The sequence below is a fragment of the Sturnus vulgaris genome, chromosome 10 (genome assembly GCF_052056855.1).
Source record: "Sturnus vulgaris isolate bStuVul1 chromosome 10, bStuVul1.hap1, whole genome shotgun sequence".
Classification (NCBI taxonomy): domain Eukaryota; kingdom Metazoa; phylum Chordata; class Aves; order Passeriformes; family Sturnidae; genus Sturnus; species Sturnus vulgaris.
Genome location: NC_142252.1, coordinates 14,035,340 through 14,051,213, shown reverse-complemented (window position 1 = coordinate 14,051,213; position 15,874 = coordinate 14,035,340). Strand labels below are relative to the sequence as shown.

At 44.2% G+C, this 15,874-nt stretch overlaps 1 protein-coding gene across 2 annotated transcripts in view; it reads right to left on the bottom strand.

The window, feature by feature from the left end:
* Positions 1-15,874, bottom strand: part of FGF12 (fibroblast growth factor 12) — a 216,919-nt gene that overhangs the window by 127,964 nt on the left and 73,081 nt on the right. Inside the window, exon 1 of one of the 2 annotated variants that reach the window (XM_014888851.2) lies at positions 9,839-9,941. The exons of the other annotated variant lie outside the window; for it this stretch is intronic. Coding sequence (XP_014744337.1) covers positions 9,839-9,926 — 88 coding nt within the window. The 5' untranslated portion in view covers positions 9,927-9,941. Of the gene's footprint in view, positions 1-9,838; positions 9,942-15,874 lie in introns of those variants that run through there. 2 annotated transcript variants of the gene reach the window in all.

Here is a 15,874-nt window from a genome sequence, read left to right as displayed (position 1 = left end):
GAGTCTGAGACTTGCAGTAGTCTGGAGCTCAAACCAGTGAGCAGGGGGACAGGAGAGAAAGACAAGTGATGCCTTTGGGCTGAGTGAGCAGGATTTACCAGTGCTTTGTCCTGCTCTAGATGGGAATTAGACCCATAACTGTCTTACCAACACACTTCAGGGCTCTGCATTTCTCTCTCTGCACCCTGCCAGTCCCTTGTCAAAACTCAACTTTCTTATTGAAATCCTTTCCTTCAGTGGCCATGCACATAAGCAATGAACTCTTCTCACCCAGTAGACACAGACTTATGCCAGGACAGCCCTTAGCAATGTCCCCAAGAGGCACCTATGGCTTTTTCACAAAGCAGTGGGCCTGTCTGGATCTTTCTGCCAGTTTAGAGTTGGTTTTTTCTCACTACTAACAAAGAAAAGCCACTGGTTTGGGTATTTTTATATTTAGCAGACTATAATTTAGAAAGTGTATTTTCTAACCTTCTCTGGGAAGTGAGAGCATCCCTTGCCAAACAGCATGTTAGAGAAGTATCAACCCAAAGGGCACGAGCTGTGGATGAGTAGGAGAGAAGCTCTCATGGGAGCACTCTCAGCAAGACCCATCACCTGCCAGAAACACCAAGCAAGTGCAAAATTCATTCACTAAAGTGTTTCCTCAGGAAAGGACTTGCTCCCATTTAATCACCCTCCTTATTCATGCTTCACACACCATCTGAAGAAATTTGATTGTTCTAACTAACCTTTTCTAACCTCAAACACAAAGCCCCAAACCAACTCTAAAACACAGTCGCATCACCTTCTCAGTCAAGGTGCTGTGAACGAGTTGCAGGGCAGAAACAGATCTCCAGCAAGATGTTTCAAGATGTGTGTCAGCCATTTAGCAGGGAGGGTGGGGCAGCGAAAGTGCATTTCATTGCTGAGCAGCCAGCAAGCATCTGGGAGCATGATTTATATTCCCACGACTGCCTCTTCAAGTTAAGGGTGAGCACAGGAATGGTTTCATCACAGAAACGCCAGCAAACACAGAAGTGGAGGAAAAAGCAAACCAGCTTTCTTTGTCTTAACCATTAATGGTAAATTACAGTTATTAGGGAGAAACACCCAAGCACAGCCACAGAACGTTAAGCCATATGTGAATATTTATATACATATTTGTCCCATCAACCAACTGAATATTTGCAAAGCTTATACCCTGCTTGCACTGAGCATAAATACCTGGGGAAATCAGCCTTTCAAAAACAACACCTAACAGTCCACCAGCCTCACAAATACACCACCCAGGATATCTCTATGCTATTTCTAAACTGAAGCAGCAGGGAAGTAAAGGGCCTGGGCACACAGAACTGAGAGCAAGGGGAGCACCACACACTGGGACATAGGAAGATGTCCCAGTCTGTCAGGGTCTGCACTTGAATTTCACTGCTGCGATTTGACATGGGCTCTCTCCACCACCAAAAAGCCACAGAAGAGGATCAACAATGGCAACACTAAGTCACAGGAACTCAGAAAAGTAGTGGCAGCACGTTGGCTGTCCAGTCCCACCATTAGAATAATTTTTCTCTTTGATCTGGTTTTCAAGTCACATTGCAACGAAAGAGGAAATCTAGAACTTGAGAAGGAACTTGAAGCACGGATGACATTACAATACCATTCCAGTGGTTATCTGTAGACACACCAATATCATAGACAGGCTTGAGCATTGTGGAGTGTCATGGACACTTCTGATCCTTGTGCTTTTCCAGTTTGAATGCTCTGTGCAAGTGTTTCCAGCTCCACCTTCAGCCCCGTAAGGAAGATTGCTTTGCCTGTCCCTCCCTCCAGACATACTTTGGATCCTCCCAGCAGACTTCCCCATCCTGAAAAATCAGTAAGGCAGAGGAGGGAACACCAGATGGGGTACTCCTGTCCACAAAGCAAGCATGTTTAACTACATTTTTAAGCCAGTTTCACTAGAAGTTCCCCTTTCTCCATTCCTCTTTTTCAGGGTTCTCAGCTCCTTATTTCACTCCCATGCTCATGTAGGCCTCCCACTCTGTCCATGTTTTTTCCACCCACTGTATGTTGAAGTTTTGAATTTTAATCACTTCTGTGTGCTTCTGTATGCCCACACACATGTTTTCCTACTCCAGGACCTTTTCTCTGCAGGACCCAGCATTTCATCTGTATCCCACCCACAGTCCCTGCAGGTACATCAAAGAAGTCTATTTGAGAAGACAATCTGAACAAGGGCTAAAAGCTGGGAACAAACTGACTGTCACAATCCCAGCAGAATCTTTTGTTCTCTCAACGCTTCGTCCTATCTCCCCAATGACCAGCAACCCTAGCAAGTGGGCATCAGGTGTAGGACCCTGGGGATCAGGCCAGTGCACTCCTCAAAGAGTCCTGACCTACAGCAAGCAGATGCCCCAGCTAGTCCCACATGCAGCTGTGGATTCATAAAAACACCTGCTGAGAAACCAGCCATGCAAATAGAAGAAGGAACAGCAGAAACTCCCCACCTCAGCTCTGCCAGAGCCAAACAAAGACTTCAGTCAAGTTGTCTCATCCTACTGTACTCACTGTTGCTCCCTCATCCCCCTGGCAGCACAAAGTAAACTGATTAGGACTGAGCAGCAACTGCTGGGCCATGCACACGTGAGTTTTCAAGTGAACAAATGGCTGTGAGTGCACATTAAAAGCAGGAAAAGAACTCTAATAAGGAAACAATTATTTAATTTTATTTTTTTTAACAGTTTTTTTTTCCTATTCTTTCCTGTTATCTGGAACAAACAAAGCGTTGAGGGAACAAATACAATTCCAGAGATAATCCATGCTTTGGATCCTGGAAGCATTTGGTACCGACTTCTGGAAAACAAAACAATGATAATGACTCATGCTGGGCCTGGGGGTGGCTCATCACAAATTTAGCAGCAGCTTCCATGCTCCCAGCTGAGATTGGCTTTGCTGGGTTGTTTTCACAGATCCCCAGGACTGCAATTTAGCACATGCAAATCGGCCCAGCAGCCAATTGCAGCCACCATGCTAGAAAGGCATAAACATGCCATTTAGAAAAATGCTTTGCCATACAAAACATGATTACCTCCTTCCATGCCATTTCAGGCTATGGGAAGAAACACTATTTTTATTATTAAACATTACACATCTCTTTTCCTCCAAGGGGAAGAAGAATTATTTAAAGGCCTATTAAGCAAACATTTATTCACACAATCGAAAGCTTTGTGCACTACCATTGCATCTGGGGAGGTGATCTTCCCCTGTACTGGATGCCTATGAGGCCACAGCTCAATTGCTGGGTCCAGTTTTGAGCCCCTTACTTCAAGAAAGACATTCCTATGAGGAGTGGCTGAGGGAGCTGGGAGTGTTTAACCTGGAGAAAGGGAGAATCAGAGGGGACCTTATTGCTCTCTTCAACTCCCTGACAGAAGGCTGTAGCAAGGTTAAGGGTCAGTCTCTAAGTAGTAAGTGACAGGACAAGAGGAAATGGCCTCAAACTGCATCAGGAGAGCTTTAGATTGTTTATTAGGAAAAATTTCTTCACTGAAAGAGTTGCTAAGCATTAGAAAAGGTTGCCCAGGGAAGTGGTGAAGTCACCATCCCTCGAGGTATTTAAGACATGCAGATGTGGCACTTTGTGTGGATTTGGCAGTGCTGGGTTAACAGTTGTACTCAATCTTAGAGGTCTTGGTCTTTTACAACTGAAAAAAAAATGTATATTCTACAAGAAATCTCATCTCGTTTTCAGACCATGCTGAACTTTTGATGATATATGCACAACCTGGACTAAAAAATTTAAAACCAGCATCAGTTTGGTAAAAAATTAAACAGGTTACTTCTGGAAAGCAGCAGAAAGGTCTGTGGGAAGACAAGTGGCTTGGTTTTGACATGAAGTTCAGTGAGCCAAAAGTAGATCAGTCTCACAAACAAAGGAGAAAGATTTTGATTTCGTTAATGAACAGCTTTCATTAAAGCTTTTCATTTTTCCAATGGGCTTTCCATCTGGGAACTGATGGCTGTGAAATACCTCCAGAGGGATCTGCTGGAAGCAGAAAACAAGCCTACTGTCACTGCTCTGTGGAGAGGGAAAACAAGAAGAATTTTAGGGATGATATATACCACTCATCTCAATGAAATGGTTCTGGTTGGGATTAGGTGCATGCATAGAGTTAAATATGCACTCAGATGGTTCAGTGAGCTGAGACCTGTGTCCAGAAATACTCCTTGGTCTTTGATGGACATGACCTAATGATAGTCACATAGCTCTTAAGATGAAAGCATCTGCTCTGAAAGTCATCAACTTTAAATGTCTGCCTTTGATCCCTGATTATTTCATTACTCTTCAAGTGGAAAAACAGCAACACAGAATCTTATACACATAGTCATTCAGGAAAACCAATAGAAAAGCTGAAAAATTATTTCATTATATTGTTAGTTAACATTTCCCATAAATCTTTCTGTTTATAATGCATCACAATTGTACATGGTGTTTAATCTCAGACAAACTCTTATTCTTTTCTTGGCTGAGATTGGGAAGTGAAGGAAGTTAAGCTTTATTCCTTTACAAAACCATGCATATCTTCAGGTGAGAAGTGCCATAAAGCAGCCAACCTCTGCTTCAGAGTACTGTTTATCATCCTGATTACAGGTACTTAAGAAAATTCAAATGATGCTTATTTTGCTTGCATTTGCTCATTCTCAGAAAATAGAACATTTTCCAAATATGATTCAATATCGGTATGCTCTGGCAGGACTCAGACAAGTGTCAATATTCAGAAGACTGAGTGAAGATCCAGCAATTCCAGATGCCCAGCTCTGTAACCTCAGACATCCAGCTGACAGCTCTGCATTGCTAAGGCACATTACACCCAGGAAGTTCCTGGACCTGCATTTCTTTTGAAGATTTATGAAATACTTTATTGCAAACTGAAAAATAAAATCCTGCATAATACCAAAGGCTTTCCTTTGCATAACTACACAGAACTAGCTGCAAGCACTTAAAAAAAGTTATATGCATATAACTAAGTTCATTATCATTTATATCTCTGGAATTTTTGTATGATAGGAACCAAGTAATTTCACTAAATAAAAATGCTAAAAAATTCACCATTTCTAGCTCAGAACAGATTTTTTTACAAAGACACACAAGCACTATGGGCTTCCAAGAGAAATGCTTAACCAACGTCTGCGTTAGAGGGTTACTTCAGAATAAAGGAAAGTGTGGATTTAAAATGCTATAGCTATTCTTGAATAATACCCCAGAGGAGTGCTCCTGTTATAAGAAAAAAGATTTTTCAGAGTTTTGTTTAATTCATTTCCCCGGTGAATTAAACTAAATCAGACAAAGGTATTCTTCCCACTAGCATATGAGTGTCAACAATAGGCATTATCCCAGAACAGCACAGGTACTTAACTTCCACTGGTCAGCAAATGTTACTTTTCCAAAAACACAAAACGGGAAGGGGGAGCTTGAACAAAATATGTGCTCTAACAGTGGCAGAGAATGGTGGGCAGGACACCTGGTGTGGGAAGGAAAATGTACAGATGACCCTCAGTCAGATCTCAGTGCTTCTCAGCCTTGCAACCTACTCCCAGCTCCAGCTCAGCACCACTAAGCCGTCGTTCCCATTTCCCACCAGCAATGCACATCCACACTCTGAGCTGCCACAGAGCAAAGCCTCTCTGTGCTCCCTGAACTCAGCAAGGAACTGCAGGTTTCACTATCTGTCACTTACATACACAGAGCTGTTGCTTCCAGTAATTTGAAGCTGAACTGTGCAGTATTTGCTGTACACTGTAAATTGCTGTTTACTTGACTAAACAGCAGTGGGAAAAATTTTCAGGAACTAGTGTATGTAAATAAAATGCAGATAGATGCATAGGTGACTGCACAAGCAAACAAAGAAGTGCCTGTTCCACTCATAAGCCAAATGCTATTCTTGAATATGCAATTGCACCTTCTATGTGTATGACTTCACTTGCATCTGCAGATGTCCTGCACGTGAAGACACGTTATGACAGTGCCCCAAAAAGTCAAATGCAAAGATGTATATGGGCAGCAACAGACTGGCTAATGGCAGAGGCATAGCCTGACCCTGCCTACCTAGGCAGAATGCTTGTTCCTGTTGCTCCAAATATCAAACTTAGTGTTGTGATGCCTGGAGAAATATGAAGACCTACTGTGCCAGACATCATTTTAATTTGCCATAAAGCCAGCATCAATCAGTATATTTCCAGGAGCATCTCCAAATTTCACCAGTGTGAGACTACCATGGAAGCCAAGTTCAGGATTTATTTTCAATACGAGCTTAATTTGTACTGAAGGCATCAATTTGCAAAATAGGGATTTAAACAGATAAGTAATCTTATGAATGTTTGAGAATAGATCAGTCTCTGGATACAACCAAACCTCTACTACTGAAAATAAAGCTGAAAATGCAATGCTGGCTAATGTGAGAAATATCTGTGGTTTTAGCAATGATGCATCTCACAGGAGAGTCTGTACAGGAGCCAAGGGGAGGACAGGCATAGACAGAACCACTCATAGGGCCAAGTTAGAAATCCTTATGGAAAAAGACTGGAACACACTCACTAGCAGGAATCTCCATGCTGCTATTATGCATTCTATGGGTACAGGGCCTTTTACACCAAAGTGGCTGCAAATCAGGTACAGGTCACCCAAAATAGTTCTTCACAACTCTATTCACAGCTACAACAACAATGTAGTCATTATTTAATGTTTACCTCAAACTTTACAGTGTAGTTGCTATCTGTTTCATAATTTTGGCTAGGAAGCCAAAAGTGAAAAAAAAAAAAAATCTGGAGCAAAGGGGGAAGGAGTCTTAGCAGACAAAATAAATTAAAGGAAAAAACACTTAACAAAATTAAACTGTGGTTGCACCATCACAACAGGAAATATCTCTGCACGTGCAATACAATCAGTCAAGCTTGCAAACTCTGAAACTGTAACAAGTGAAGCAACTGAAAGATGATACAGGATGTTGCTGTGCTAAAACACTTGTAAAGAAATTCACAAAGGAAGAGGATAAATCTCTTGCTCTGCATTGCTATGAATTAATTGCACTTTCGTGATGGCTTGGAGACTCAATAAGTCCCATTTTGCAAGGTGCTGTTCAAACAACCACAGCCTGTCCTTAAGACAAGGTCTGCACACCTCGGAAATGGAGCACAAGAAAACAACAGGCTAGAGTTGGTTAAAGTAAAGAGGTGAGAGGTCTTCACATACCAAAAAAAAAAAACCTTGGTAATATTTTTTCTAATATCACAATAGACCTGTACAGTACCATACAACTACCTTCAATATTTCACTGTTTTTCTTTGAAGTGTCATGCATTAGCTTCTGTCAGAATCAGGAGCAGTCTAAGGCTCTGAGTCAGCACAACACACAAATATGAATCTGACTTTAAACGTGTGCTTACATCCTTATGAGGTGTTTGCATTAAAGAAACCATAGATATGAGGAAAGCAAAAGGTTTGGCCAATCTGTCAGAATAATTTCAGATCAGAGGATCAAGGACATGTAAGTAGCTCACAACATTCTGTACCACTGTTGTTGTATTCTGTTTCCACAGTCCTTCCACTCCCATACTTCTGTAATCCTTTTGTGGTTTACGTCTCTCACTGGCTTGGCCCCACAGTGCCACACTGGGCACAGCACTACACCTTTAGAGTTTTTACCAGAGTATACACCTGCTGCCTGAGGCATGCTCACCTTTTGAAGAAGTAGAGAGGAGATTTATCCTCCAGCAGGCCCACCTCACATTTATCCTTTATAGGTGGAAGCTTTCGTTTTTACTGAGCATTTTTCAAGAACATAAACCCCAACCTTAATGGAAAATAAAAAAACACAGCCAAGGAGAGGGAATGTATTTTAGCATCCTGATTCAAACAACAGACCCCATCTGGAGTGGTCAGGCTCATAGTGGCATGGGGCTAGTACCTGGAAAAGAAGCTCAGCTGGAGATAACAATAAGATCATTCCCATAGGCTGTCTCCTTACAGCACATCAGGAAATACAAAGACTATGCTATATTCAGTATCATTCATCAGAACGGGGGAGGTAAGAAAAGACTCAGGCATCACATATGCATCAAGCACACTCCAGCACAGGATCCACCTGTAAAACCAAACCAGCTCAGCCAAGGAACTACTAGGACACTATCAGTGACTTCTCAAGTTACAGCCTAGCATCCCCCATGACCTGAGCACCACCCCACTTTTACCAGTAACTTACTGTTCTCTTTACTGCTGCAGGTTTCCAAAAGACACAAAACATTCACACATAGCACTACAGTGAAAACTCCATTACAGCTTTCCACTGAAAAGAATAGTAAAATAGAATAGTGTAGTGTGCGTACTGCTTCCACATGCAGCCACAATTTATTCTATTTATTTATCATATTGTTCTTCAAAGCAGGGCAGAAGATTCTTTCAAGGGAGTCCAGCTTTCTCTCCCAAAGATTCTCCTGTTGCCATGAGCTTGCCACAGACAGCAACTTGCACACAAGAGTGTCACGGGAGGGAAAAGGTTACTGAGGCATAAATGGGTGGCTATAACCAGTAACAGCTTTTCCTGAGCAAGGCCATAAGGGAATCCAGGCTACCTCAGCAACAGTGTTCCCCTAAGAACAGTCTTTCTCTTCAAGAGAACACCGAGCATTAGCACTGGTAGGCATGGACATTTTTCTCTTCTAGAACCAAGATCTCACAAAAAAAAAACCCAACACAAGCATTAGGAAAGAATGCCCTAAAAGACACATCCTCATAAGCATCCAGTTAGTAGCTTGTAGATCTTAATAATAACAATAAGAGTATAACAATAACGACAAGATTTCATTCCACAGGTATTTGTCCAGTGTTCTAGGGAGGGAAAGTCAGATTCATGGAAGAAATATATGTAGCATAGAAGAAACTGTAGAAACACCACTTTAAATGCTGCAACAAGATCATCCTAAAACTCAGGAGTGGCACCACAACAAACCAAGGCACTCATGCACTTATTCCCCTCCTCAAAAAGTGCTCAGAGAAAGTGTCTAGGATCACAAATATCATTCAGAAAATCACCCCACTGCACTTCCTTCCTATTCTAGAGAAATGCTCTATCTCCAACAGGCTAGGAGCTGAGACAGGAGTTGGGAGTCTCCTCAGGCCCCCCCATCAGGAACAGGTAGGGATTTATCTTTGCTTCTAAGTACATCCCCATTCAAAAACGCATTCAACATCCTCCACCAGAAAACCACTGCGACGTTACTACTACCAGAAGCAAAAAGTACAGAGAGCTCTGACAGTGGGGCCAACCCTAGAGTTGTGTGGGGCCATTGGCACTCTGGGGAAGTTTATATTCACATTGGCCAGGTGGGAACAGAAGGCACAGTTGGGGGTTCCAGGTAGGATGAGAAATACGGGGGTCCCATACGAAGAAAAAGGACCTGAGTGGGCTGAAGGTGGGATGGGGAACAATAATGAGGATCACGTGTGTGGTAGGAATCTCTGTGAGGACAAAGGACACACGTGGGGATTCTGTGTGGGTGGGAGCTCCAGGCGGGATTAAGGAGAGGGTAGAGGATGGCCGGGTTGGGAATCCAGCGGGCGGAGGGGACACGGGCATGGGCGATGCCGAATTCAGGGCACTCGTCCCGGCGATGCGCGGCGGGGTCAGCACCGCGGACAGCGCCCGGCCCATCCCATCCATCCCATCCCATCGCGGCCACCTGTGCGCGGCGCCGGCGAGGCGGAGGCGCGGGGAGGCCGGCGAGGAAACGGGGCCAGCCCGGGCCGAGCGGCGCCGGGCGGGGAGGCGAGGGCGGCGGGGACAAGGACGCGCGCTCCCCACCTGGGCTGTGGCTGGATCTCAGGCGCCTTCCACAGAGACACTGCAGCATATGCGAGCCTTTCTCCAGGAGAAGCCCGAGAATCCTCATGGATTTCACTTTGTGGCGCCCTCCCGCTCCTCGGAAAAGGGACCGGCCCCGGAGCGGCCGGCTCTCAGCGCCGGGGCGCCGGGCCCCCTCGCCGCCAAACTTCCCGGCCCATCGCCGCGGCCCCGCCGCGCCCGGGGGAGGGAGGGGGACCCGGCCGCCACTTCTCGGGACTTGTCCGCCGGCGGAGGGCCGGCCGTGCCGGGAAGCGGGGCGGGCTGGCTGGAAGGACGTCAAGCCCTAGAAACACGCGCGGCCGGCTCCAGCCCTGCCCCCTGCCGGCACAGCCCCCGCCGGGGCGGGCAGCGCCAGCGCCGCCGGGACCCCCCCGCTCCGCTCCGCTCCGCTCCTCCGGTGGGGCTCCCCCTGCTTTCCCCCCGCCGCCGGGACCCGGGCCCGCCGCGCTCAAGTTCTGCGAGTCCCGGCGGGCAGGGACGGAGGAAGGGAGGGAGGGAGGGCGGAGACAGCCCCGCCGCCCGCCAGGGTCGGTGCCCGCGATTGCCCCAGCGACAGGAGGCACCGCGAGCGGGGGCGGCACCGAGCGCGGCCCCTCCGGGGCTCCCGGGCGCTGGAACCGGGACCGGAACGTGGCCGGGAAGAAGAGACACGTCTGGTCTTAAAGCACCGGTGGGCGTGGGTGCGGAAACAGGGGTGCTGCTTTATGAACATGCTGTAAACTAGGGAGCCTCCGTCTTCCCACCTACCGCAAAGCACCAGCTTCCTGCAAAGGGCGCTCCATTGAAACTCCAGGTACCTTCTTTTTTACCCGTTTTAAAACTATCACTGTTCCAGCGCTGCAGACTCAAGTCTCAGTGTTGGTGCTGCACAGAGAAAGGCAGGGCACATATTTCACATGTAAGGATGGTTAGGGAAAGACACTCTCCTTAGAACTGTCTCCAATTCATGAAATTACACAAAACCCACAAAACAAGGCTGGAAAGCACAGGAGCACAGAAAAACTCCTTTGACAAAATAGTACTATCATATACAAAAGCCATTCAGAAGAACTCTTTCACCTGAGTAAACTCTAATAGTGCAATAAAAAGCAGCTTCCTCTGGGACAAACAGGAACCCAGCAAAAGGGTGAATTTCTAACTGAATTACCTTGTGCTCAAGCAGGGTAAACTACTAACACATCATCTTTCAAAGCCTTCTCTGCTTTTGTTTCCCCTAATACCTGAAAGAAGTGACCAGGTATGTCTGACCAGCTCATGAGATGGACATTTTTTCCAGAGACAGCACTTTAGGATGTAACAGGCTTCTGGCCAGCACTTCAGTGGGGATGCAAGAGTGGGGCTACAGATTTAGATGTTAACATCTAGATCAGAGTACTAAGGGACATAAACCAGGCATAACAAAAGAAATGCCGTTTAGGTGTGAGAATCTATCAAACGTGTGGCAAAACTAGTATTTTTGAGAGCATCTGGAGTCTTTCACGCCCTCAATAAATACTCTGCAGTTCCAGTTTTACTCTTGAATAGAAAAGGAAAAAAACAGTTAAAATGCTAAATGTTTCACAAAATGGTAGCTCTTATTTTCTTATTTTTAGAGTCAGCTTTAATTCCATATGCTCAAAAACAGCGCTTAGCTAGAAGCAAAGCCAGTAGCATACATTTCAGGACTGTTAGAAGGATGGAGGGTATTCCTGACTAATCCCTAGGATTCATGCTAAACTCAGTTTTTATTATCCAGTGTGACTTAGGCTGAAAAATCATCACTCTCTCTTAATTTATAAGCTATTTTGGACAGGATCTTGCACATGCACCAAGTCATAGCAAAAAGCTGAATGAAACTGCCCTTCTCCAAATCCCCAGTTACCTGCATGATCACTGCTCCACTACACTCGTCAGCAATCCCTGCTCCACCATCATGAAAGACTACAGTGCTGTGTCAGATACCAAACTGAGACCACAGCTGTTACCTCTCCTCTTCACCCAGAATTGTCCTTCAGCCCTCTGCTACACCTGACCATCAGAGAGCAAGCCTGTAGCCCTGCTGCAACAAGGCCAGAAGTAGTTTGCACAGTGAAGCCCTAAAACAAAACCGGTGGTTCTCCAAAACTTCAGTAATAGCACAAAAAAAAGAAGTCCTCTTTCTGCAAAAGCTTCAGCAGCACGTTTGAGATGAGAACAATTCTGGATCTGGCTGATCAAGGACAGTACAGTGAGATCCAAAGTCAAGGTGCTCTCCTTGCTTAGCCAACATGAAGCTGTAAATGAGGGGCTCTCATTTAGAGATGCCAGGACTAGGTATGAGGGAAGAGTTGCACTTCGATGTTACACATATCCAGCTAGCATGGGAATGGGCAGATTTATCCCATGAACGTGCAAGGGCAAGTGTCTTGGACACAATACAGATGTTTGTAAGAATAAAAAGTGAAAATGCAACAGGTAGCTGAATTTTGAGACCTCTGTTCATTAACTAACAGTTGTTCCTGGAAAATCTACTCAAAATAACCCATAAAACCACTAATAAAATAATCCCCATTTCTTTGGAGAGTTTCCATCACCTTGCAGTAAGTCTGATAATCCAGTTTTTGTGGGGCACACTCTAAGGGGTCAGTTCCTGACTCATATTAGAGGAAAGGGGGGCAGACTCAAACAAGTGAAAAGAATGATTATTACCTGACATTTCCAAATAAGGGCCGTAAGGAATGTAACAAGCATGTGCTCTTTCAAACTGAGTAGGTTTAAGTAAGTTTAGACAGCAAAATGGAAGCATAAAAATGGTAAAGGAAAAACTGTGATACCTATGACTCAAGTGTTTACATGCCACAAAATACTCATGTACCCAATTAGGTAAATCTTAGCCCAGTAAACAAAGCATAAAGAATTTGAAAATATAAATAGAGCTGGCATAAATTGAGACATTGCTAGATGCGTTAACTCATTTTAATCTGAAAACAAGGTAAACCAAAATAAAATTTATTTCAGTGCAGAGGGACAGCATGTACCCAAACAATACTTCAATGGGACACAGTGGTGCATAAATCTCACTATGGCTCCATTGATGAGCTCACACTATTAAATAATAATGCAAATAACATCTCAAAAGTTACCATGAAAATGCTACAGATATTTAAACTTTTAGCCACTGGTAAACACTGGTGGAACATAGGTATTAGAAATGATAGTGGCTTGAATAAAAGTGGGGATTGCATTTGCTGGAACACAGAGAAAGTTGTGAAAGCCTCAGTGAGGTCAGAAGACATTTACAGGGAACACAGTGTCATGTGTGTTTCTCCCTTATTAAATTAAAATGCCATTGGCCTTCTGAAACACTGAACAGAAACGAGAATATGTTTAGGATTATGGAATTTAAATTAATACCTTCTACTAAAAAGAGGAATGTACTGTGCTCTGATCAGAGAAAAATAAGGTGATTTAGCCGACAAGGCTCTTTGCTAGGTATTAAAATAGCACAATGTGTATGAGTTCACCAGTTACAAAAGCTAAAAAAGAAAGAAAATCTACAAAAGCTCCAAGAAGAGACTAGCCAGGAAAGGTAATTTCTTTGCATTCATACAAAGGCAGTAATAATCTTTCAAGGTGCTGGGTCTGTGCTGTTCTGTTTTCACCCATACTGACTGGGAGTTCTTTGAACATTATGATGGGTACACAGAGAAACAGCTTGTGCAGGTGTGTTATTTCTGGTTGGTTGGTTTGGGTTTTTTTTGCAAGTCTCTGCCCTTGTGTTTTCTGGCCAAACACAGGCGGATATGATGAGAAAGGGCCCATTAACCTTAAGAGCTTTATCCAAGCTGGTGCTGATGCAGAGCTTGGACCTTGTCCCTCTCTTTATAAATTTACAAAACTCCTTGCCCTTGGTGCTCGTGTCTCAAAGCTCAGTCCATGGATCCATATGTGATCAGTGATTGTATATTCTTCAGTGGCAGCAGAGAACCACTCCACAACATCTCTCCTTGCAAGAGCAAAATCCACCAAAATGGGCCAAGCCCTTTTCAGTGCAAACCACTGTCACCATTGTGCTCTCTGGGAATTTCTGCTTACCCTTTTCCCCTTCTTTATGAAGCAGAGCACTGCTGGCAAGGAGGGATGGTGGGGACTGCTTCAAGGACATACCAGCCATATACAGCTCCACCAAAGCACAGCACAATCACACCAGAGACAGCGGCAACTGCAGCACAAAGTTGAGGGGTTTGCTGAAGGTCACACAATAAATTTGTGGACAAGACATCATCTGTCAGTCCTCATTCTGACGATTTGATGAGAGGATTAGCCTCTTCCTGATCAGTATAAAATTGCACTCATTATAAGGCAAGGATTCTGCTGGAAACTCTACTATGGATAAAGTATACAACACACCTTCTGAGAGCAAAGAGAAGGTAAGACAAAACAAAAGAGCTTGACTTTGTATATCAGACAAGAAAGATTAATTTCTTAGCTGCTTTACTGAACAAGAGTGAACAGAAACCACAGACTCCAGGTCCTGCTGGAGAGAATGACTTGGTAAAATCTCAGTCCTTCTGAGCTCACCAAAGCAAGTTGTGGAGCAAAAGAAAAGACGTCCCATAGCCTTGATCATTAAACATGTTTATCCTCAGACACATAAAAAGCTTATAGTAATGAGCACTCAGGAGCTGAATTTCCTGACGTTAAGAAGAAATCTAATATTACATGTAAAGAAGGCCTTGTGTATCAAATGTCTCCAGTCTGAATTAGGGAGAAATGGTTGTTCTGAATATTTTTCAGTACACTGACACTTCCTCAGAACCTGAACTTCTAGGGCACCTCCAAACATTTCGGCAGTAGTATGAGCAGTTCAGAGCAGATACTCTGGAAAAAGAGGCAGCCAGACTGTTCCTTCCACCTACTTCCACTGCCCAGCAGATGCCCTCAGATACAGGATGTCTCACAATGTGTTTAAGAATCCTTGATGGATTTCTCCCCAGCTATTTTTCATACTCATTTTTGGAAACCAGTAATACCATTGGCCTTCTCACTATCTTTTGGCAAGGAGTTCCACAGATTAATCATGTGGCAGGAAAAAGCTTTTATTAGTTTAAAACTCCTTCTCGATAGCTCCATTTAATGCTCACCTTAACTTATAAGGTGAGCATTTTAAGATTATATTGTGAAATAGTAATTTTATGTTCTCCGTAACAGTCATGGTTTTATACACCTCTGCCGTATTTCCTTCCTCAATTGTTTCATTTCTGAAGGCACCTGAAAATGCCTAATCTGTTCCATCATTCCCTGGGCAGCAGCTACTCTTCATGCTACACTGACCTTGTCGCTGTTTCCTGTGCCTTTCTAGTTCTATCACATCTTTTCTGAGACAGGATAACTGGAGCTGCACACAGTACTCAAGGTGTGAGTGCTCCAGGGATTTCTAGCACAGCAGGATGATAGCTCCTATTTGCTTTCTCTACCTTTTCCAATAATTTCTGCTTGCATTTGCTGAGCTAGCACTTTCAGGGAGATTCACACTTTCGCTGTGGTCTTTTTCCAGTGAGGAAATGGACCCTGGTAGCACCCCTTACCCTGAGTGACCATAATTTTTTTTTTATATATGTATACACACACCCCCCCATATATTTGAGTTTCGTCAATGGGTGCATTACCCTGCACTCCTCCAAAGTTTATACTGTTTTTATTCAGCAGATGCTCCCTATCAGATGCTCCTTCTGCAGCTCTTTTTTGTCCACTTCTGTTTATCTTACTCCCAAGATTTTGTCTCTTCTTCATCCCCTCAGTCTTCAAGATCATTTGGGAACATTTTCAGGACTGCACAGCTCAGTCCCTCTTCTCTGGCAACTTCTCCACTGATGAGACTTGCCCTTTTTTCTTTAAGGGAAACATCCAGTGAGGAAGCATCTTAGAAATCCAAACTTCTGCTTCACCTTTTCCCACTTGCTCAGAGAACATTAAGGAATTTGGGGGGATGTTCCCCCCTCAATAGCCATGTAGACCCTTACCTAGATGACCAAA